Below are 24,422 nucleotides of genomic sequence, written 5' to 3' on the forward strand. Positions count from 1 at the left end.
TATATTATGGATGTACGGAAATAAACCAGTTCCTGTACACGCTGAGTGTACGGAAAAGTAACAATTCCTGTACATTATGGATATAAGGAAATGTACACTTTCCCGTACACCCATGTTACAAAGGTTTTGAATTTTGTAATCAAGTAAGGTAATTTGGTGTTTTATTTGACAGCATATATGATATGAACAACATTTAAACCATTGACTTGTATGTATTTTACCGTGTTACGTAGTAAAACCGCAATGTGTTAGTAAGGGTCACGTTTTGTAGGAAATGTTACGCTTTTTTAACAGCTCCATATATCTTGAGCGAACGGACACGTATGGTCTCCGAACATGTTGAGTGTACGGGAATTTATCCGCTTCCATACACGTTGAGAGTACGTGTTTATACCATTCCCATACACGATAAATATACAGGCGTGAACATTTCCCGTATATTATGGATGTACGGACATATACAAGTTCCCGTACACTCTGAGTGTACGGAAAAGTTACAATTCCCGTACACTATGGATATACGGATATGAACTCTTTCATGTACACCCATGTTATAAAATAGTTTTGAATTTTGCAATCAAGGAAGGGTAATTGTTGATTCATTTGACAGCATATGTGATATGGACAAATTTATACCATTAATATTTATGCAAAAAGCTACAGAAACATGCTCAGTAGCAAAAAGTTTAAACATAAAGTATACCTTTTGACGTGTTCCGCAGAGAAACAGGAATGTGTAAGTAAGAGTCACGTTTTGTAGAAATTGTAAATGCTTTTTTGGGTTTTAACAGCCTTTGATGAGATTAAAGCGACATCTTTATGATAAAAAATAATAAGATTTGACAATGCTGAGTGGTGTTACATTTGACAGCATATATGATATGATCAACATCTATTACATACATGACTTATTCTTTTTTCCGTGTTTCGCAGAGTAACAGGAGTCGCGTTGTGTATAAATATTAACGCATTTATGTATTTTAACAACCTTTGAAGAACTTACAATGATATCTATGAGACACAAAATAATTGAATTCTACAATGGGTGGATAAATTCACGTCTACGGCTCGGGAATGTTTAATTTCCCGTACATGATGACGTGTACAAATCTCGTATATTATAGATGTACGGAAATATACAAGTAACACTACCCGTACAAAATGGAAACACGGATATGTTGTGTTTCCCGTACATGCTTAATGTTCGGGAATGTTTATTTTCCGCTTATATGATGAATATACCCATGGGACATATACGGTATGAGGGGAAGGGTTCACTCGTAAATGTTAGACCTTATATACATATAAACACATAAGGCTATATCACTTTAAATAAATCGTAGGAATTAACTTATATATTTTTCAGATAAGTCCACAGACGACTGTTTCAAGATATGGGTGACCGAAGAAATTAGGTGCATAACTAATATATTTTGTTTTTATATTAAAATAAACAAACAAACAAGCAAACAAGCAACAAGTGTTTTGCCAAACATGAGTTAAGTACACTATACAAATATGTTCACTAATGTCCTACGATGATTTTGGAATGTACGCTGGATACACTCTTTTTTTTATAAAATCTATGTCCGTAACCCTAGCCTAACCCTAGGTGTATTTTGCTTTTAAAATAAATTGCCTGCCTGCCAACTGTTAGCCGGCTGCCAATTGCCAGCTGGCTGCCAACTGTTAGCTGTTAACAGGCTACCAGCTGGCTGCCAACTGTTAGCTGGCTGCCAATTGCCAGCTGGCAGCCGTTCACAAGGCGGATGCCAAAGCGGCTGTATACTGTCAACTGGCTGCCAATTGCCAGCTGCCAATTGTCAGCCGGCTGCCAATTGCCAGCTGGCTGCCAACTGTTAGCTGTTAACAGCTACCAGCTGGCTGCCAACTGTTAGCTGGCTGCCAATTGCCAGCTGGCAGCCGTTCACAAGGCGGCTGCCAAAGCGGCTGTATACTGTCAACTGGCTGCCAATTGCCAGCTGCCAATTGTCAGCCGGCTGCCAAATGCCACTATTCAACAACGACACTGTTAAGCAAAAGGCCGCTATTCAGCATTTGCCACTTTAGCGCAAAGTGCATATATTCAGCAATTGCCCCCAAAAAGCAAAGCGCACGTATTCAGCAATTGCCTCTATAAAGCAAAGCGCCTCTATTCAGCAATTGCCCCCAAGAAGCAAAGCGCCCCTATTCAGCAATTGCCTCTATAAAGCAAAGTGCCCCTATTCAGCAATTGCCCCCAAAAGCAAAGCGCCCCTATTCAGCAATTGCCCCTGAAAAGCAAAGCGCCCCTATTCAGCAATTGCCCCCAAAAAGCAAAGCGCCTCTATTCAGCAATTGCCACAATAAAGCAAAACATTTAGAGGGTAATAGAGATACCTAACATATAGAGTTTAGTTTAGTTTAAACTATATATGTTAGGTTTCTCTAATACCGTCTAAATACCTAACATATATGGTGGTTTCCTTGAATATATTCTAGGTATTTTTGTCAGAATATATCTCCACAGGTTAAACTGCCAGTAAGTTAGTCCGTTTGGTTCACAGAACTTTGTGAGCTCATATATAAAAAATGAAAGGGGAGCCCCGGCACGGAGGCGTCCCCGGTGCCCGGCGCGCGCGCGCTGATGATCGCAGCGTGCACACACGGGTTGATTTGGGCACCGCGCGGAGCTCCCCTCACAGGTACTAGGTAGTTCACTCGTTCAATCTACCATAAAAAATCAACATCCGTTGCACCAAAGAGGCGGGCCATCGTACCGGAAGTAGTGTTATCTCGATAACAAAAAGAGATATCTCAATTCTGTTTTCAGATTCATTTTCAGAGTACCCCGAAACCTGGCGAGTAGCTTTTTTCTAAAGAAAATCTCACAGAATGAACAAATGGATTAATATGTTGTTGTTTTTAGCCACCCAAAAATGGCCATTCGCCCACATACGGACGAACGCACTTGGAAACACCAAAGTGTCGTACACCGTTCGACGCGGTTTTTTTTTCCTAGGCGCCTGTCCAAGTTTTAATATAATACCTCTTAAGACAAAATAGTGATTGCCAAAAAACAGATCGCGCGGACGCGTAAGAGAGCACATTTCTCTCGCCTGTATCGCCCCACGACCTCGTACGGGCGAACGAACAAGTATATGTCCATAATTCTTTTTGTGTTAAAACAGGTACAGAATATACTAGATAATGACGAAATTTCAAAAGCATTGCACAAAAACTAAAGGTACGAGACAAATTTCAAACCAGGACGCTTTTATAATTACATGTGAAACTCGGCCCGCATGGCACTTTTGGTCCCAGACTGGCGGACACACGTCGTTTATTGCATTGATTTTCACATGTCCGTCTAGGGCATGGTTATAACTCAAACAAATGGGTGTTTCCTCGGCTATATATCGGGTAATTTTGTCATAACATAATATCACCACAGGTAAAACGGCCCGTAAATTGACCCGAGAGCTTTGCGTGTTCATATATTCACTAGCAGATGCACCTGGCACTCCGCTGTTAATGGTCTTTGGTCAATATCTACCAAAAAAAATCAATTTCCGGCGCTGCAAGCTGGCTGGCGGCAAACCGGATATCACGATTCTGATTTCAGATTTGTGTTCGGAATACCCTAAAACTTATACAATACCAACTCTGTAAGCAGTCAAGGTATCGCGTTCGAGCAGATACCCGTCCGTCCGCGGGTACCGGGCTCGAGCCCGGCCGCGAACTTGACGGCTATGGACGCAGCTCGCCGAGACCTTACAACGGTAGCTCGTTCGCCCCGATCCTAAATTACATTCGCAATAACGGGTTATAACATAGACATGAATGCGCGTGTTGATTTCATTAATTCCTTAAAAAATCATTGTTGCGAACAGGGTGTGGAAACTTCGGGTCAATGAAGGCATATGTCCTGCCCGTGTAAACACGGTACAGAAATAATTCCAACTTGGTCCCCGGGTGTGCTGGGGATCGTCGGGCGATGCACGATGGTGATTGTCAACAGGAGCAATTTGCTGGGAAAAAAGACGTATTTAGACATAATGATTGAGCACTAAACTGTTATTATTCCGAATACAGGTATGAAACCTTGCACACAGCTAGGTAAACGTGTCCCCCGTTACGTTGTGCTCGTGAAACTTCATCTCTAAAGCCCAAGTACCCGGACGGGAGGTGGGGTCGACGGCAGGATGGCGGCCGTGTGTCATACGGGTTATAACATAGAATGCGCGTGTTGATTTCATTAATTCATTAAAAATTCATTATTGCGAACAGGGTGTGGAAACTTCGAGGCAATGAAGGCATATGTACTGCCCGTGTAACCATAGCAGAGAAATAATTTTAACTTAGCACGGGTGTGCTGGGTATTCTCTGTCCATGCATGCTGGTGATTGTCAACATAAGCAGTTTGCTGAAAGAAAGCCGTATTAAGACTAATATTTGAGCACTAAAACGTTATTATTCCGTGTACACCTACAAAACCTTGCACACAGCTAGGTAGACGTGTCCCCAGTTAAGATGTTCTCGAAAAACCGTATTTCTAAAGTGCAAGTACCCGAGAGGCGAGGTGGGGGCGGCAGACGGCGGCGTTTATAACATTCAAATGAATGCGCATGCTACTACCCGTATACTGGAATGCGACAGATTTAAATGCTCATATAAAGAAAGAGAGCCATTAACGTGTCCCCCAGCTAACAGTGCTTGGGCAAGCGTGTTCTAAGCGTTCCTGTGCCCGTGCGCGCCAGTCGCGCGCTGAAACGCTAATGACCACCGTGTTAATCTTATGTTTCGTATCACTGTAGATGTACGCTCGTGTCAATGAAGAGTAGCAAACAATAATGCCCAGGGCGTCCCTGAGTGAGCCGCCGGTCGTCGGCGATCACACGCCGCTGCATTCAACATATATGCACGTTTTGTCGCAATAAAATGAATAAGAACCTCAGTACGTAAATAGCTAACCGTCTGAACCGAATGTGTATCTGGTCGCCATTATATACACTTCGACCCCTACATGGCGCAGGCAAACATTTGTTTCGAAATACAAAGATAGACACAGATCTCTTAGCGTTTGGACAACGTACTGGAAAATAAGATGAGGCCTGACCCAAAACAATCAAAGGGAGGTAAAAAGTCGCCGAGACAGAGGCGGTGGGGGAGGGGGCGGCTTTGGGAGGGGGCTGGATAAATTATGAACGACCGTTCCTCAGCGGCCAGTGGGCCGATCCGGGTGATTGAAGTACTGTTGGATAGGGCTCGGCGCCACCTTAACGAACCGACCGCGCTAGCCCCGTAGCTTGGACTGTCCCGGGGTCTGGGCTCGAAATGGAGTTTGCTGTCCGGGCACTTCGGCGTGGAAGGTGCCCGGCGCGCGCGCTAATGATCGCAGCTCTCACACACGGGTCGGTTTGGCCGCCGCGTGGAGCTCCCCGCGTAGCACCCCTTCAATCTTCCATAAAAATCTACATCCTTCGCGCCAAAGTGGCGGGCCATCGAACCTGAAGTAGTGTTATCTCGATAACAAAAAGAGATATCTCAATTCTGTTTTCAGATTCTTTTTCAGAGTACCCCAAAACCTGGCGAGTAGCTTCTTTCTAAAGAAAATCTCACAGAATGAACAAATGGATTAATATGTTGTTGTTTTTAGCCACCCAAAAATGGCCATTCGCCCACATACGGACGAACGCACTTGGAAACACCAAAGTGTCGTACACCGTTCGACGCGGTTTTTTTTCCTAGGCGCCTGTCCAAGTTTTAATATGATACCTCTTAAGACAAAATAGTTATTGCCAAAAAACAGATCGCGCGGACGCGTAAGAGAGCACATTTCTCTCGCCTGTATCGCCCCACGACCTCGTACGGGCGAACGAACAAGTATATGTCCATAATTCTTTTTGTGTTAAAACAGGTATAGAATATACTAGATAATGACGAAATTTCAAAAGCATTGCACAAAAACTAAAGGTACGAGACAAATTTCAAACCAGGACGCTTCTATAATTACATGTGAAACTCGGCCCGCATGACACTGCTTCACTGTTCGGTCCCAGACTGGCGGACAGACGTCGTTTATTGCATTTATTTTCACATGTACGGCTAGGGCATGGATATACCTAAAACAAATGGGTGTTTCCTCGAATATATTTCGGGTATTTTGGTCATAACATTAAATCACCACAGGTAAAACGGCCCGTAAATTGACCCGTGGTGTATAGAGAGCTTTGCGCGTTCATATATTCACTAGGAGATGCAGTTATTTTTAACGTGTGATTTTGATAATAAATGTATGGTCAAACGTGCACGTTCGGACAAACGTCCCTTGTGATCTACATGTTTCCTTTACCGTGCGGCGCCCTGACCTTTCTGCACTGAGCCTGTCCACATGTTAATGGTACATCAATGACCAAACAAAAGCCATGAGGCGAGATTAAAATCGCAAAGCAGTGATTTCAAAAAATAAACGCCCAAAATCATGAGTGGTTACATTGCCGCGCGATCCCGCACGGACGCACGGACTTACATACGTCCATAGATTTCTTTGCGTTAAAAGCAGTATGGTTAATACTACCAGCAGACAAAATAGTATAACTTTAGGCCGAAGTTTATAGATATACGTAATATTTCAAATCAGGACGCTTCTTTAATTCAACGAAAATCTCGGCTCAAATGGTACTGCTTACACTCTGGCTCTCAGACACACGGACGAACGTTATTTTGTTGCTTGTCTGTGTATGTGACCGTCTAGGGCACAGATATACCTAACAGATTCCGTGATATTCGTTGATATATATAATAGATAGTTTCGCCACAATACATAATCGCTACAGGTTAAGCGTTCTGAAGTTTAGCGTGTTATGTTTACAATGCACGACAAAATCATGTTATCTCTCGGTGTTGTATCAACCATTCACCATGTACAATTTTACTGAGAAAAAATAACAACATGTAATTACTGAGCACCAGGATGTCAGTGCTGGCGCAAGGGCCTGTCGGTCTAGACTTTCACGCCTCTGAGGCGGACACGCGAGGTGCGAACGACCCTTCCCCACACAGGCCACTGCCTGCCAATAAGGTGTCATTTAGCACCTCGCTCGGTGTGGGTACAATGGGCCCCTACTGGCATGTGCCACTGTTCATGAGCAATGCCAATCAATTAAGGGCGTTCGTATATAATCGGACACTGCCGCTGAGACAGCCATAGTTTACCTTGACTATTCACACACTGAACTTGTTCATATCACAAACAATGCCAGGACATAAAAACATGAAGAGATGCCCACTCTGCACTAGCATCGTGCAGCGTCTAAGGGCACATGTAAGAAGTCAACACGGTTACAGGCTAACCGAGCTGCAGGTGAAGATCGTCGCCAATATCGGCAACATCCAAGGGCGCACGGCGCACCGGGGCCGCCTGTACAAGATATGCCCGGTGGACGGATGCGGAGCCGTGACACGGTTCATTACCGCTCACCTTCGGAGGCAGCACGCGCTCGACACTGATGATATACGCCGGCTCCATGCGCAGCCGGTCGGCAGGTACGAGATGCCAGACATGGAGATGGTCCAGGACGGGCGACCAATGCCCGCAGAGGTGGCCGACCGATCCGAGGACCAGCACGATGAGCTGGCCGTTGCGACTACAGACGGCCGCCCTAGAGACAGTACTGACAAGCCAGTCATTGGAGCGGAAGGGGACGCCGCAACCTCAGGATCCAGCCCGGACCGCGATGAGCAAGGCGCGACCCCCGGCCGTCCTCGTGTGCAGCTGGGCGCGGACGCACTTGAGTTCCGCCGGCACCTCCAGCGTCGGGCCGGGGGGCAGCGGACAGCCGATATAGCCGAACAGTACGCACGGACTACGCAGAAGTTCCTTGACTACTGTGGGGAGGGCATCCCCGGTGAGGTCGCCCTGAGCCGGCACAACGTTGAGGACTATCTTGATCACTGCGAAAGTGAGGGGCTAGCGCCGGGAACGCTCACGAGCCGGCTGACCATACTACTATTGTTCGCCAGCTGCCTCCACTACCTGGGTCGCCTGACCGCCGAACGCCTCGCCGCGATCAACGCCTCGCTCGAGGGTACCAAGCGATCGCTCAACAAGCAGAAGGTCAGACGTAGGCTGACACTAGCCGCAAAGGACAGAGAACAAGTCGTGGCTCCCGGAAACCTGAGTGTGTTCTACGAACACAGCACGAACACGGCGACAATAGACCGCGCGGTGCTTGACGGAGTCGGGCCGGCCAATGTACACCGCGCCCGAAGATACATTATGTCAAACTTCCTACTCGCCTCTGGGGCGCGAAGCGGCGTCTTGGAGGGTTTGACGATCGAGGAGATAGAGGCGGCCAGACGGGAGGTGGCCGTGGACGGCACCTTCTACTACGTGATTGCCGTCGCTAACCACAAGACGGCCAATCTGGGGAGTTTTCTTATACCGGCACTTGAGCGGTGGCCCCTGGCAGCACTGGCACTGTGTCGTTACGTCCGTGAGAGTACACCCACGGCCACCCACCCCTTCGTGTCGAGCACCGGACGGCCATTTCCTAGCAGTAGGGTTGGCTACGAGTTACGAGAAGCGTGGCGCGAGACTGGCTGCCAGGCTGCGTACGGGGATTTCAGCAGTACGAAAATTAGGAAACGCTTCGCCACCCTAATGGCAGACTTCCGGCCGGACATGCGGGAGGCGGTCGCGCGCCAGCTCAGGCATTCCAGCGAAACGGAGAGGCGTTATTACGACCTCGGTTCCGGGCTCTCACAGGCAGTGAACACAGTGAACGTAGCGAGGAACGTGGAGCGGGCGTGTGAGCTCCAGCAGCTTCACAAGGTGGCCCCTTAGTGCAATTTGATGTTATTTGATTTGTTTATATGTAATCGGAACAGTATCTGTTAAATGGTTCACTTTCTGGAACACGCACACTTTGAAATAAACTATTTCCTAGTTGTAGACATTGTGTTCTTTTATATACCCAAAGATGTGATGTTTTACAATCGATTAACAAGATCGAAGGAGCGACTTAAGAATCGTTGACTGTTTATTTCATCACCTATTTACCAATAGCCACAACCCTATTTGGAGATATGATGGAAATATTTGGTGAAATTCTGGGTTAAAATTTTTGGATTTTAGTATCGCCCGATACTTTGATACGTTGTGTAAGTTTGTGCGCTGAAAAAGAATCTGAAAACCGTTTTTCGATATCTCAAATATTAACAAAGTTATTCAGGTTTAAAGTATATTAAAGGGACTCTGCCAAATTTTGGAATTCAATATTTGGACTACAATACCGACTTTTAATATGATTTCTAGAGTGAATTAGTGCCCTGAGTACGAATCTGAAAACCGTTTTTCGATATCTAAATTATGTAAAAAGTTATAAAGGTTTAAAGCATTTTTAAAGGGGCTCGGTCACATTTCGGGGTAAAAATAAATTTCTACTAGAAAACCGACTATAATATATGACATATGGGGTAAATTAGTGCTCTAAATACAAATCTGAGGTCCTTTTTGCCGTATCTTAAAAAAATAAAAAATAATAATGTTCAGAGCGCAAAGGCACAACTTTTCTGACACCCCGGACCCCAGCGGTTCGGGTAGAAGGAATACAGATATCGAAAAAGGGATTTCGGATTTCAATTCTGCGTGAAAACTTACCGCTAAACACTCACCAGCCTTAACTCCTTTACCTCTTGTTCATTTTTTTTTCATTTTTACTGTATAATTCTCCGCTGTAAAAATTTGGAGATCAATTCTTGGACTTCAATATCGTTTGGCCGCCGCGCGGAGCTCCCCACACAGGTACACGGAAGTTTACCCGTTCAATCTACCATAAAAAACTACATCCGGCGCGCCAAAGTGGCGGGCCATCGTACCGGAAGAAGTGTTATCTCGATAACAAAAAGAGATATCTCAATTCTGTTTCGTATCACTGTAGATGTACGCTCATGTCAATGAAGATTAGCAAACAATAATGCCCAGGGCGTCCCTGAGTGAGCCGCCGGTCGTCGGCGATCACACGCCGCTGCATTCAACATATATGCACGTTTTGTCGCAATAAAATGAATAAGAACCTCAGTACGTAAATAGCTAACCGTCTAAACCGAATGTGTATCTGGTCGCCCTTATATACACTTCGACCCCTACATGGCGCAGGCAAACATTTGTTTCGAAATACAAAGATAGACCAAGAGCCCGTGCCGAAGCCGGGCTCCCCTTGTTGGACCAGGAAACGCGACGGCAACTTCACTAGGTGGCCCCTAAGTGCAATTTGATGTAATGTGATTTGTTTTTATGTAATCGAAATAGTATCTGTTAAATGGTTCACATTCTAGAATACGCACACTTTAAAATAAACTATTTCCTAGTTATAGACATTTGTGTTGTTTTATATACCCAAAGATGTGATGTTTTCCAATCGATGAACAAGATCGAAGGAGCGACATAAGAATCGTTGACTGTTTATTTCATCACCTAAAATACCAGTAACCACACCCCTCTAGCGTCCTCATTCTGAAGTCGCAAAGGCCACCGTTAAGCAAATTGCCCCTGTTTCGCAAAGGCCACCATTGAACAGAATGCCCCTGTTTCGCAAAGGCCACCGTTAAGCAAATTGCCCCTGTTTCGCAAAGGCCACCATTGAACAAATTGCCGCTATTCATCAAATGCCATTGTAGAGCAAATTGACAAACACTGAGCCATGTCCTATCACAGCTTTGCAGACAGCCTGACAGACAGACAGACAGACAGACAGACAGACAGACAGACAGACATACAGACAGACAGACAGACAGACAGACAGACAGAATAAACCCCCGGAGGCAAGCATGTTAAAAAAAAAATCGTTTTTTTTTGTTTGTTTTTTTTTAAGTGTTTTTTGACTACCAATAAGTTCTTACCAGAGATTTGTTCACTCATGTCCTGCGATGATTTTGGTATGCTAGTTGGAGAAAAATGACAAAACAAATCTATGTCCGTAACCCTAACCTAACCCTAGGTATGTTTTGTTTTAAAATAAAGTGGCTGCCAACTGTTAGCTGGCTGTCAATTGCCAGCTGGCTGCCAACTGTTAGCTGTTAACAGGCTGCCAGCTGGCTGCCAACTGTTAGCTGGCTGCCAATTGCCAGCTGACAGCCGTTCACAAGGCGGCTGCCAAAGGGCGAGCTAGGCTCTTCATGGCTAAGTATAAAGTGGCTGCCAACTGTTAGCTGGCTGTCAATTGCCAACTGGCTGCCAACTGTTAGCTGTTAACAGGCTGCCAACTGGCTGCCAACTGTTAGCTGGCTGCCAATTGCCAGCTGGCAGCCGTTCACAAGGCGGCTGCCAAAGGGCGAGCTAGGCTCTTCATGGCTAAGTATAAAGTGGCTGCCAACTGTTAGCTGGTTGTCAATTGCCAGCTGTATGCCAACTGTTAGCTATTAACAGGCTGCCTGCTGGCTGCCAACTGTTAGCTGGCTGTCAATTGTCAGCCGTACATAAGGCCTAACCACAGCCCTTTTAGTTACGAGAGTATGTGGAACGCTTAACCCGTTTATATTGCCTAAAGGTGATATTCTTGTTTAAGCTGGAGGAAATGATTTGAGCAAAGAGTATATGCACAGCAATGAGTTTGATCAATTAACTTTGACAATTAGGGAAATAGACTGTAAAGAATATTCTTTGCGTAGCATTCATGCGGATGATGCCTGTTCTGGCGGAAATTTAAGATTATAGTTATTTCTTTAAAAAATAACTACTCGGAACTCGTTTATAAACGCAAGGGCTGATATCATTAATGTTAATCTACAAAAATGTTGCTTAACGAATAAATGACTGTTAATTAATAATCACAAGATTAAACGAAGTCATTTGAGAGATATTGCTGCATCCTCGAAATATTCAAAAAACAAACCTTGAAGCGAACTTGAGAATTTCCTGTTTCGTTTAAAAAACTGGTACACGTTCAACCAATGTAACACGGCTTGACGTTAGGAATTTTTAGTATACAAAGAGGAATATGGACGAGCACTGTTACACAACGAAGAATGCAAATTTCAGGGTGGGGGGGGGGGGGTACATGGATAACAGAAATGCACGTGCTTTGTAACCATGGCAGCTAAATCGGCCGATAATTTATAATGAAAATAAGGGCCATATTTCGGGATGCCGGGAAACCTAACGAATGCAATTCTGAAACGTCAAAAGGAAAGCCCGTTTCATTAAGTGTGCTAATATATATATAAGAGTAACTGTAGAACAGGTTTCTAACGATGATATCCGCAAGCAGGCTTTCACGTTAATGTACGACAAGTTAGGTTCACTTGTTGGCATTTGACCTACTTATTTGACCTATTTGATTTCGATAGAAAAAGACGTAAAATATTATTTTTTTATTGCTTATGGATGGAGCCTATTTCACATGTATATGTCATTCAGGTGATAGAGCCAATGTGATAGGTCTTTTGACGTTGAAAACATTTTCCTATTGCCACAAAGTCAAGGTTTGTTTATATGAGCAATCACAGGGAAAACGTTTTCATTAGATAATCCGAAAAAGTTTGCAATTTTCCAATCTTCTGATGAGGGCGTAAACCCTGTTTACTGAGTTAGTTATTGTATACATTTTTACATATTTATGTTCGACAAGAAGAATTTCTGATGAGTATTGGATAGCATAAAATGATGGTCGAATATACAAACATTTTATTTAGCATTGTATTATATAGGCAACAACAAAGAAGATGACAGTTTTCTTAATGCAATACTTATATGTGAGGGACACGGGAGGGAGCTTGAAATAATATACTATTTCAAGTTACCTTCCGGTGCCCGAGCTGATAAGTTTAAGTGACCATTGATAGCGCCTCAGTTGTTCGTTGCACGTGCATAAAGCATGGCCGAGGTGTGAAATAAAGTGACAGGATGATATAATAACAGTTGTAATATTTAAATTAAAAAAAAATAATAATAAAAAAAACACTGGTTACTCAGTGGCTAGGTAGAAGCATTAAGTTTGTAGAGTTTTAATCTGTACATAGTCTAACAGCCTTCAGTTTTCTACATGTATATAATTAAAAATGGATATAAAGAAATAAAATAAATAAGATGTGTATATCAGTCCTATCCGCAAGCAGGCTTTCACGTTAATGTACGACAAGTTAGGTTCACTTGTTGGCATTTGAACTACTTATTTGACCTATTTGATTTCGATAGAAAAAGACGTAAAAATATTATTTTTTTATTGCTTATGGAAGGAGCGTATTTCACATGTATATGTCATTCAGGTGATAGAGCCAATGTGATAGGTCTTTTGACGTTGAAAACATTTTCCTATTGCCACAAAGTCAAGGTTTGTTTATATGAGCAATCACAGGGAAAACGTTTTCATTAGATAATCCGAAAAAGTTTGCAATTTTCCAATCTTCTGGTGAGGGCGTATGCCCTGTTTACTGAGTTAGTTATTGTATACATTTTTACATATTTATGTTCGACAAGAAGAATTTCTGAGTTGCATGTATTGTGTCTTTTTTCCTTTATTCGAATTCACCCGCCTCAAGCTGTGGAAGATCCTTTCCATCGTTCTTTTTAGTCAGGTGCTTCGGTCCTTTAAATTGTGGTCAGAGCCATTAAGTTTTCTTGCACAATGTCTAAATTCGGCATTGTCTCATCTTCGATGAGTGTTTGAGTGATTTCGTTTTATCTGGCATCCCAAGCAGATTTTTTTTTTATCATATCGTATTTACTAAACACATATGTATAGCACATCGGTGGATTTGTTTAAAGCTTCAATTTGAAGACCTGTTTTTTTTTTAATTGAAAATGTTTTGCAGCTTTGTATCGCAAGGGAATCTTTTCACAACGAACTTTATTTACAATCTACGCTCTGTCTGTTTGACGAAATGCTTCTTAGACATTAATAGAAGTTTTTCTCTGTTTGTCGGTTCCTACTTTCTTTCATTGTATGCAGATATACACCATCAAATTTATCCTAACCATTCACTTTGCAGTTGTTTTATGCTGTTCTTTCTATAATTTGCAGTTTTTTTATGCTACTCATTCTATTCTTTACGAATAGTTCATGCTGCTCATTCTGGTCTTTACAGTTATTTTATACTGCAAATGTATTCGTTTCTGTTTTTTCATGCTGCTCATTTGGTAGTTTTCCCTTATTGGAACCCTACCACCGAATTTATTCTCATAAACGAAACAACGTGACACTGAAACATACAGAAGTTGCATGTATATTTTAAAAATAGTTGTTCAATATACATGGTGAGAGTTTAGCACGAAACGGATGTAACCCATATTATCTATCTACCAAATAGCAACCTGCAACTTGGTCTTCATTTTTCTTAAAATTCATGAGAATGGGGCATGCAATGCACCAATCGAAGTTTTGATCCTTTTCAACGGCGATCACACATTTATGATTAAGTAATAGTTTGTATTTTGTATATGTCTAACCCATGAAGCAGAGAACTATGCCGGAAATCTGGTGGCATGAAAAAATATTTTTTAAAAATTCAGGCCAAATATATGCTATGGTCTTAAAAGGAACCATAATTCAGTCAAATATTAGTCGTTTGAAGCCAAACTCAAATTCAGTGTATTTTAGTATTTATTGCGTAGCAATAACACAATTATTATAAGCCCTGATAAGCTACAAGAGAAACCGGTCGGCTTATCAAAGAAAATAATATCCATGCAATGTTATTTTTTATTGGATTATATAGATTCTTGAACTGGCACTTTACTATATATATATATAAAAGTATAAACTTTTTTATTAGTGATTCGTGATTTTTGCATGATTTTGGAATGTCATTTTAAAACATGACGAAAAAAAACCTAAACCTAGGTGGGTGTTTTTAATCTCACATCATTATATTAAATATAAAGTGGCTGCCGACTGTAAATTGGCTGCCAATTGTCAGCTGGCTGCAGGCTATTAAGTGGCTGCCAACTGTTAACTGGCTACAAACTTTTAAGTGACAGCCATACATGAGGTGGCTGCGGAAAGGCGAGCTAGACCATGTATGGCTGAATATAAAGTGGCAGCCAACTGTAAACTGGCTGCCAATTGTCAGCTGGCTGCCAACTGTAAACTGGCTACAGGCTGTTAAGTGGCTGCCAACTGTTAACTGGCTACAAACTGTTAAGTGGCAGCCATACGTAAGTGTTAACCATAGCCACTGTTTGGCGTATTAATCATTTGCATAGAGCCTCTGTTCGACAAAAGGCAGAAACGCTCGAGCAACAAGTGTACACGGAAGCCTTTATAGCGCAAACGACTGGAGCCTCTATCGCGCATCAAATCCTTCGTAGCACATATGGTGGAACTTCGGGTCACTAGAGCCCCTGTATGGCAAAACAATGATACAATATTCTACCAATGGAGCCACTATATGACATTAACTGACCCGATCCTCTGTCGGACATAAAAGCCCGAATGGAACATTTAGAGATGATCAAAATCACAAGTACAAAAAGCCTTTGTAACCTTCAGAGCCTTTGTCGTACACAAGTACTTTGTAACACATCAGAGGCATTGTCGTACAAAAAGGGAAAGAACCACAATACAATTCTTACGATGGCCACAGTGTAACAAAATTGGTGTAAAGATGTATTGAAATTGAAAAAACACGAATACGCCATTCAACATTGTTATTTCAACTCATCAGATGACATTTTAAGTCACTTATCAATTCACTTAAAGTAAAGATTTATTTCAAGTAATTGGTATTCACAACTGGAAGGATAATTCAAAACTAAAAAAAAATGTAGGGAAACGCAAATACTCAAGGGAGATGAGCCTACATTTAGGGCAGGTACTGATCAAGTTTTAAGAGAAAACAATTTTGTTGTGTTTATATTTAACACTGCACTAAAGTGTTTTCTATTAGAGTAGATGCCATTTGGTATCATTTTTCTGTATTTGAACCAATAGTGTAGACCTCCATGAACGTAGTTTGATGGCAATTTTCGTGACTGTCTATTTCGAGACTAATATTCAATAACGTTTACTTTGCATAAATATGAGCATTGTTTAAGAATATACTTTGTCAATTAGTTTGTTCATTTCATAACGGTTAAATACCCATATATTTGTTCGTAATCAGATGTGTCTTCGTGTTTGAAAAATGCTGTATATTTGGCACAAATATTTGATCTAAATATGTTGATTTTCTTCATAGATTATTTTTAATTAGACTACGATACTTACAGTTGCAAGTCCAGAAGGCTTTTTAAACATACCTCAAAAAGTTGCCGTATGTATTTAAAGTCGAACAATGAAAAAAATGGAAATTTACCAAGAGTTGCCACGTATGTTATGAGCAATACGTTTCATTTGTTTACACTTGTCTAGTCCCTTTTATCGAAGCGCAAGCAAATCACTAAAAATTAAAACACAACTCAAAACACCAAATTGTTTGTTTGCCTTATATAGGTCTCTTCCAATGATTGCGCTGGTTCAATAAGTTAAATTGACAGTTTTTTTGTTGTATATTTTGTTGACATTATAATTCGTCTATTCTACAATGGTAAAAACTGTGTTTATCGGCACATGTAAAGGGCCCAAAAAACAAAGAGCTAGAGACACAAACGTATGAACGTGTAAACACCGCATACACGAACACCGCAATCAAAGCTCACCCAAATAGCTTGACCGATGGATGATTTGATAAACGGCTTGGAAAGGTCAGTGAAACACGAGTTCACTGGAGCACAACTCTACTGGAGGATCAAAGTAGTTTGTATGGCCATAACATCAAACAATATTTATTTATAATATCAAAATTCAAAACATAAGCTTCATCATATATCCACTACAAATCATTTGACCAGTGTTTTTGGAATATGATGACGCTTATTTTGACGTTCAGGTGGTCAAGAATTTGTGAGTATGCCTGCGCATTTGTGTTCCATCTGATTGATGTTTATATGACGTGTTTACTATTTTTACATGTATACCATGAAACACGTTTGCAAATTGATGTAAGTATTAACGTCCATATACGTGAAACTATATCTTAATGTATAATCATTTGTAAATATATATGTAGTTAATTAAGTACTAAGTGTGCGTGTTTTTATTGTTTTGCATATACATTAATCCTCATATCACCACGGAAACCAAAAAAAGATGGAATACGGAAATATCAAGAGTAAATATTTGAAATGAAAGCATCGAATTATGATTCCTGTTCACTGTAAAATCGAGTTTGTACTTGAAAGGGCTATTACTATTAGTGGCATATTGTATGTTGTCAGTTATAAAACAAATTAAAATCATATGAAGTTGATAATATAAATGTAAACTAAAATTTAAGAGATGATACCTTTCAACGAAATGGTCTTCTCTGTCTTATCTTTCCACTACTTGGCAGAATGTAAATACGAAGAGTTCAGGAAGTAAAATGTTGACCCAAAACTCTACCCAAATAAAATTGTTTCGTAATGGATAACATTTTCGTGTCAACCGAGCCCATAACATACCGTGATCTCAGGTTTCTGTCAAAATCGGGCTTTATACATTATGCATAAAAACAACTTAAATGTAAAGAACTGTTAAGTTTCGTGCATTTTTGGTGATTTGTGTAAAACATCAGGTATGAAATATGTTTGTAAAACGAGTGTCGTATTGTGTGTTCTCGGTTTACTCATTATCACAATTCATTTCAAATACAATTACATTTATGACGGACGACTTGGACAATCCATGTTAACTCAAAGAAGCAATATAGATAATGACAATGAAGTGCGCGCATGTCGGTATGTCTTTCTGGATTTGGGTTCAAACAAAGGTGTGCAAATTCGGAAGTTATTTGAACCTAATCTTTATCCAAACGCTTCTATTATCCCCGTATTCGACCGAGTTTTTGGAAATATCTCCGAAAGGCAAAGATATGCATGTGCATTTGGCTTTGAAGCGAACCCGAGACACATGAAGAGGCTAAAATTTATTGAAGAGTCGTACAAAAACAAAGACTTCCGAGTGGATTTTTACCACCTTGCTGTTTCAGATAGGGACAATGACACAGTGACAATATTTTCGGAAACAAATTTTGATCTGGATTGGGGAGCTGGAATTATAGATCAAGCCATCAACAATAAGGCAAACATGACAAAGTATAAGGTACACACAGTGGATATAGTGAGATTCATCGTAGAAATAATAAATCCTTTGAAATCAAAGGCAGTTTTTATGAAGATGGACATTGAAGGCTCAGAGTATTTGGTATTGCCTCATATGATAAAGAATAATATTTTGTGCAAAGATATCATCACTTCAGCAGGTATCGAACTCCACGAATGGGCACGAAAACCACTCAAAACGTCACTGGACCTGAGCAAATTCAAGCAAAACTTAAAACTACAATCGTGCGTTCCTACAAGTGTTTTTCCGCTTGACGATGAATCATATAACTTGGACGTAGCAATAAATCCGGATAGCTGATCAATAGCTGACGATATATGAGGTAATAAATGCCTAGGAACAGTTAGTGAAACCCGAGTTAACTGGAGCATGTGTCTCCTGGATGGTCAAACCAGATTGTATGGCCATAACATCATACACAATGTATTTATAATTTCTATATTCAAAATATAAGCCCTATTATATATGCCATACAAATCATTTGACAAGTTATTTTTGAATATGATGACGCTTATTGTGACGTTCAGGTGGCTAGGAATTAATGAGTATGCCTGCGCATTTTTGTTCCATCTTATCTAATTGAAGTATAAATGACGTGTTTACTATTTTTACATGTATACCATGACGTCACGTTTGCATGTTGATGTAAGTATTTACCTCCATATAAGTCAAACTATATCTTAATGTATACTTATTTGCAATTATATCTGTAACAAATTAGTGTGCGTATTTTTATTGGTTTGCACATTCATTAATCCTCATATCATCACGGATACCAAGTAAAATTCAGCGTGTTCTTGAAAAGGCTTTTAGAAGCATCTTTGCATGTAATCGGTTACAATACAAATAAAAAACATATCAAGGTGATAATATGAAATGTAAATTACATAGTTTAATAAATAAATCGATACAAGACTAAAATAGAATTAAAAACAAGTTAAGAGATGATACTTTAACAAAATGATCTTCTCTGTCGGCACTTTTCCACTATTAGGCAGAATGTGAATACGAACAGTTCAGGTAGTAAAATGTGAAACCTAAACCCTACCCAAGTATCGTTGTTTAGTAATGGATAACAATTTCTTGTCAACCAAGCTAGTAACATACCGTGATATATTTTTATTTTCAACATCAGGCTTTGTACATTGTACATAGAAACAACTTAAATCTAAGGAACTGTAAAGATTCGTGCATTTAATGTGATTTGTGTAAAACATCAGGCGTGAACTTTATTGGTAAAACGATTGTCGTCTTTTGGGTTCTCGGTTTACTTATAATCTCAACTCATTTTAGATATAATTGCATTTATTATGGACGACTTGAAAAATCCATGTTAACTCAACTAAATTAATGACAATGCAGTGCGCGATAGTCGGGAAGTCTTTCTGGATTTGGGTTCAAACTAAAGTGTGCAAGTTCGGAAATTGCTTGAACCTATTATTCATCCAAACGCTTCTATTACCCCCGTATTCGACCGAGTTTCGGGAAATATCCAACGCCTGTGCATTTGGCTTTGAAGCGAACCGGAGACATATGGAGAGACTAAAATGTATTGAAGAGTCGTACAAAACAAGGGCTTCCAAGTTCATTTTTACCACCTTGCTGTTTCAGATAGGAACAATGCCATATTAACAATACTTTCGGAAACGAATTTTAATCTGGATTACGGTGCTGGAATTTTAGATCAAGCCATCAACAATAAGGCCAAACTGACAAGATATAAGGTACACATAGTGGATAGAGTCAAATTCCTTGTGGAAACAATAAATCCTTTGAAATCAAAAGGAGTCTCTATGAAGATGGACATCGAAGGCTCAGAATATTTGGTATTGCCTCATATGAGAAAGAGTAAGATTTTGTGCATCAATAGCTGACCTATCTGTTTAATAAACAGATACAATTTAGGGACAGACTCAGCATTTGGCATTAAATAATGGCATTTGTAATAATGTGTAGCCGCACACATGTGTTCTTTTTTCATTGTTTTCATGAAATATATAATATTTATACTTTTGACAGAGATGAAAAATAAAATATGAATAAACTGATATAAAAGAGGTGTCATATGGGGTACAGTGTGGGGTATGTGACTTTCCATCAGAAATCAAAATATAATATATGCTTTGGTTAAGACAAATTTCGTTTCGATCATTTACAATTAATTCAGTTCAAAACAATTCGAGCATGATCATAATAAACAAAGTCCAAATATGTTGTGCATTGAAAGAAAACATGTGAATAATGCACAAAACATAAGTGTCGACATAATTGAGAAGAAAGCTTTTATTTTTAATAATGTTTTCCCTATTTGTTACCAGTTTTAGTATAATGATGCTTTTTATTATGAAACTCTATGATCACACAGTTTTAAACCTTTTATTTTATAAAGCAGACTGTGTGGGATGTTTATAGTTTCTAACAACGACTGCATCGTATCTTTGAAAAGTGTTTGCATTAGGTGCTCTGAATTGTATCCCTCCGTCTGCAGATAGAGTTGGGATCTCTAATCATAGACGTACTTAGACGGGGTTTGCCTATACGTTTATTGGTATTTGTTTTATTGATAAGTTTCCTAAAGGTAAGGAATACTTTGATAAGATTTACCTTTTGCGTTTTATCTATATTAACGATTGTTGGGATACGTTAAATTGTTTTTGAAGCGCTGCATCCCGCTGAATTAGACATTGCATTTGTTCAAACTATTTGTTAAGGTCAATATGGCATTGAGTTTTCGTAAACAAATGAGCAAATTAAACACTTTGAAATTGAGTTTTTTTCCAGAATTATGTTCCTTATTCGGATTTTGGAGCGTTTTCAAAGAACTTCAAGTTCTAAAATCCGCTTGAACATATAATGCATTTCTGCAAACATTTCATGTGGACCACTGCTGCATTGAAATTTTATCAAAAATAGATAAAACGTTATATTTTTACGTGAACAAGGTTTCTATTCCTTATCCGGAGTTTGTTACGTTTCACTTTAAGAGCGTTAGTCCTCTTAAATATGCAATGCATTTCAGCAAACTTTTTTGGAACCACTTCTGCTTAGCTATTTGATAAAAAAGTATAAATAAAGAAGATGAAAAATCACTGTTTTTGTTCCTTATTCGAGTTTGAATAAGAAATAGGGAATAAGGAACCATGTTCTGAGTTGTTTGCGGAGTTTTGTGATATTTTTCCATGTTTCTGGTTTGTGATTGGTTATGTGTTTTATGTCTATGGCGTTTCCCTGTGCTATTAAACCGAGTTAATGTTTCCCCCGATTTAACGGAGTTTATGTTTTCCCAAGTTTATTCATACTTTGATCAAATTTACCATTAACGTTTTTACTTTGGGATTGTTTGGATGAGAGTGAAGTTATGCACACAAACTGGTTTTAACCCCAGTAAATTAACATTTTACGGACCGTTCCAAGGCGGTACCTAACAATCCTTGATAAACAAACCTTGCAAACGGGGTTTATGTTAACATTTTTGACTAGGTAGCTAGTTTCTGTAGTTTTTCATATAAATATCAATTGTAAAATAAAACAAAAAGATGCTGTTGTCTCAAAAATAACAAGGTTTATAGTTCAGAGATTACTTAAAAACCAACATCTGTGGTAATGATATGATACACATGTTAATCCACGTCCAAAACTGTTTCTTGCTTGGGAATATATTATATGTTTATAGTATTTGTTCATTCAACTAAGGAAACATGTTTCTTGAAATGCATTTTTTTTCCTGCAAATTTTGCTAAATGTATGTGATTTACCTTTTATTTTAACTATTTACTTCAGTTTTCAAATTTAATGTTTAAATTGTTTAAACGCTAATGAGCTTGTTACTGTAGTTTTTCGTATTAATATTGAATTTTGAAAAATAGTTTGAGTTTGAAATAATAATGTATTAATAGACATTTAATCTGGTTCAAACAATCCCTTATTGACGTTTGGAGGTTATTTTGAAATAATACAAATAAAATACATTCTGATTCTGGTTCTGATTCCTATATTTCATACACCCTTTTTCTATCAAATCATATACACTTATTTCCTTAGCAAGCAGCACTGTATTTAAAAATCAAAGTATTGTTGGCCAAATAAAAGTGGAACTGGTGCGACAACCAACTTTTCACAATCCAAATCGAACGTCGCGGCATCGAACGTTGAAAAAACGTCAAATCATCGAAGATGTAATTCATTCAATGTATAAAAGATAACGTGGTTTCAACATTAACAGCGTAACAATGTGTATTATATTTTCTATCGCTTTAAATACCTGAACAATATGTGAAAAGAAATCCTTAGAGATATGTATTATGTTTTGACATTTCCATTTAAAATCTGTTTTGTTGTTGTTTTTAATTATAAAATAGTCTCTATAAATCTTTACAAATCACTGTGCAGAATGGGGACATATAGATTGGAATTGTTTTTGTATGGATCTTCGTAATTCATGAGCGCTTAACTACAATCTCGAGAGAGTATAAAACTTATTTGCAATAATTTCTACCTGACAAGAATGTAAGCCTAAGACCTAAGTTTGCGTAACTATACACTTCACAGTTTTTTTAACATCGAAATCTTAACGTTTGCAATACATTGAGACCAACCATTATTTAGAGACGTTTCAACGTTGAAGAATGCCTAGCCAACGGTGGTGTGCTTTCTTAGATCAATTATAAAAGTATGAATATTGCCTATGTAATTTATTTTTGTTCGATTCCTATTACCGTGTTTTTTTACCCAAGACCTCATATATTGCACAAGTTACAGGTTTGAAAACTAAATGCTTTGCAACGTTATCTTTAAATATTTTTTCATATCAGCTTTTAATTTATATTACATTGTTTTATTACAAAATGATTTATGTGATTTATGTGAAGCGGATAAGAAGCCGCCAAAACCACTCAGAGCACCAATATGACATGTACGATCCGGTGCGCCTTGGGACATTGTTGCCCTTGACTTCATGGGCCTATTTTCAGAGACAAGTCGAGGTAATCGCCACATCCTAGTCTTAACCGACGTATTTACCAAATACATAGTGGTCATCCCTGTTCCAACCCAGACCACCAATATCTGTGCATGGTTAGTCGTCGACTACATCGTTAGCTGTTGGGGCACACCACTTGTACTGCCCAGGGATCATGGAACAACTTTTAAAAGTCGGCTTTTTAAGGAATTATGTACATTGCTTGAGGTCAGAAAATCTAGGACAAGTGCGCAAAACCCAAGAGGGAATGGTCAGGTGGAAGGAGCTAACCAAACCCTACTTAAAATGATCAAGGCTTACCTCAGCGACAAAAACAAGACGATTGGGATTTGCATCTCCACACCAGACGACGAAGCTGACGCCTATCATACTCGCACTTGGTCGGGAAGTTAGACTACCGGCAGACTTGCAATTTTCGAACGCACGAGAACATGTAGCTGACGAGGGGGGATATGCTACAGGCCTGAGCAGAAAGATGTTATACGCTCATGAGGTTGCTAGGAAACACATAGAAAAAGAGGAGAAGCGAAGCAAAGAAGTGTATGATGGAAAGCTGAGTTTTAACAATTTTCAGGTAAGAGATGTAGTCTGGTGTCTGCATGACACTCGCAAGGTAGGTGTGGCACCAACACTACAGAGGACGTACGACGGGCCGTTCCTGGTGAAGGAAAAACGGTCAACAATATTTTTTTCATTGCAGCTAGACAAGAGTGGCACCGAGCGTTTGGTTCATCATAATAAGATTAAACGGTAACGTGGTCACTCTATCCCGAAGTGGGTAAAAATCGCACGCACGTAATGCCTAAAACAACAACAACAAAAAAATTGCCGGCCGAAAAGAGCGGATAAACAAAACGGGCGCAAGTTTGTCGCGTTTATACGGGCAAAGGCACTGGCACGATGAGCGATAAGTACGTTTTAGAACACCATGACTTATTTCTTTATTACCATTTATATTACAGATGAACAGTAGCGAAGCAGAGAAACAGCAAAAGACGTGGCAATGCGTACGATGTGGGAAACAGGACAGGAAGGAGCGGGTAGTGGGACATATCCTACAGGACCATGTGCCTTTGGAACGGATGCCCTTCAGATTCACACTTTGCAAATTTCGATGCCAGGATGGTGTTACACTGAAGAAGCACAATGAGAGGTATGCTCGCCACAAGGAGGCCCAGGAGCGTTCCAGGACAGTCGTCGTCTACTGAAGTATACTTATCCGAGTGGAATGCCCACTCCATGTAACTGAGGACGACTTAGTTCAGGTGAATGAGGTAGCTAAGCCTAGGATAGTTTCGGATGCTGGTCTCCTTGAGGACTTT

At 40.0% G+C, this 24,422-nt stretch overlaps 1 protein-coding gene across 2 annotated transcripts; it reads left to right on the top strand.

Moving 5' to 3' along the window:
- Window positions 1-17,444: 17,444 nt before the first annotated feature.
- On the top strand, window positions 17,445-24,383 carry LOC128242502 (uncharacterized). Of its 2 annotated transcripts, none has more exons than XM_052959671.1 (2): window positions 17,445-18,444; window positions 24,063-24,383. In XM_052959671.1, exon 1 carries the CDS (start codon window positions 17,577-17,579, stop codon window positions 18,420-18,422), a length of 846 nt encoding a protein of 281 aa, XP_052815631.1. In that variant the 5' UTR covers window positions 17,445-17,576; the 3' UTR covers window positions 18,423-18,444; window positions 24,063-24,383. The 2 variants fall into 2 exon arrangements, with proteins under 2 accessions (XP_052815631.1, XP_052815632.1); XM_052959672.1 differs by lacking the exon at window positions 24,063-24,383 and adding an exon at window positions 19,734-21,879.
- Window positions 24,384-24,422: the final 39 nt, after the last annotated feature.

This window comes from Mya arenaria, chromosome 8 (genome assembly GCF_026914265.1).
Source record: "Mya arenaria isolate MELC-2E11 chromosome 8, ASM2691426v1".
Lineage (NCBI taxonomy): Eukaryota > Metazoa > Mollusca > Bivalvia > Myida > Myidae > Mya > Mya arenaria.

Excerpts from the sequence above, each read along its gene's own strand:
- LOC128242502 (XM_052959671.1), top strand. The coding sequence starts at position 17,577 with ATGAAATATGTTTGTAAAACGAGTGTCGTATTGTGTGTTCTCGGTTTA.